Genomic DNA, 563 nt, shown 5'->3' on the forward strand with positions numbered 1-563 from the left:
GAGAGGAGCAGGTGGAGAAGGCTTTGTGCCGGCCAGTGGAGGATGGGATTCTCCAGATGGCGGTGATGATGCAGAGGTAGGAGGTGAGGGTGAGGAGGAAGGGGGGCAGGGTGAACAAAGCAGAAAGGAGCAAGGTCAGCAGAGCCATCAGGCTGGTGTCAGAGCAGGACAGTTTTAGGAGTGGGGCAAAATCGCAAAAGAAGTGGTCGAGGTCAGTGGGGCCACAGAAGACCATGGCTGACAGCCAGAAGGTGTTGGCAGACGTGGCCAGGAACCCACCGACCCATGACGCCGCTGCCAGCTGCCAGCAGAATCTGGCACTCATCAGGGCTGCATAGTGCAGTGGTCTGCAGATAGCCACATAGCGATCAAAGGACATCACAGCCAGGAGACAGCACTCCGCTCCTGTGAGAGAACCGAAGCAGGAGAACTGCAGGATGCAGCAGCGTATGGAGATGGCCCTGTGCCCTGTCAGGAAGCTGGCAAGCAGCCTGGGCAGGATGGTGGAGCTGTAGCAGGCCTCTAGGCAGGACAAGTTGCCCAGGAAGAAGTACATGGGGGTG

General features: G+C 58.6%; 1 protein-coding gene across 1 annotated transcript; it reads right to left on the minus strand.

Moving 5' to 3' along the window:
* Window positions 1-7: 7 nt before the first annotated feature.
* Window positions 8-559, minus strand: LOC104293668 (olfactory receptor 10A4-like; the record flags this gene model as incomplete). Its single annotated transcript, XM_009893185.1, has 1 exon — window positions 8-559. A coding segment is annotated over one exon (552 nt), but the record flags the coding sequence as incomplete, so codon positions are not given.
* Between the last annotated feature and the right edge of the window lie 4 nt (window positions 560-563).

This window comes from Charadrius vociferus, unplaced genomic scaffold (assembly GCF_000708025.1).
Source record: "Charadrius vociferus isolate BGI_N301 unplaced genomic scaffold, ASM70802v2 C15307760, whole genome shotgun sequence".
In the NCBI taxonomy this organism is placed as follows: Eukaryota; Metazoa; Chordata; class Aves; order Charadriiformes; family Charadriidae; genus Charadrius; species Charadrius vociferus.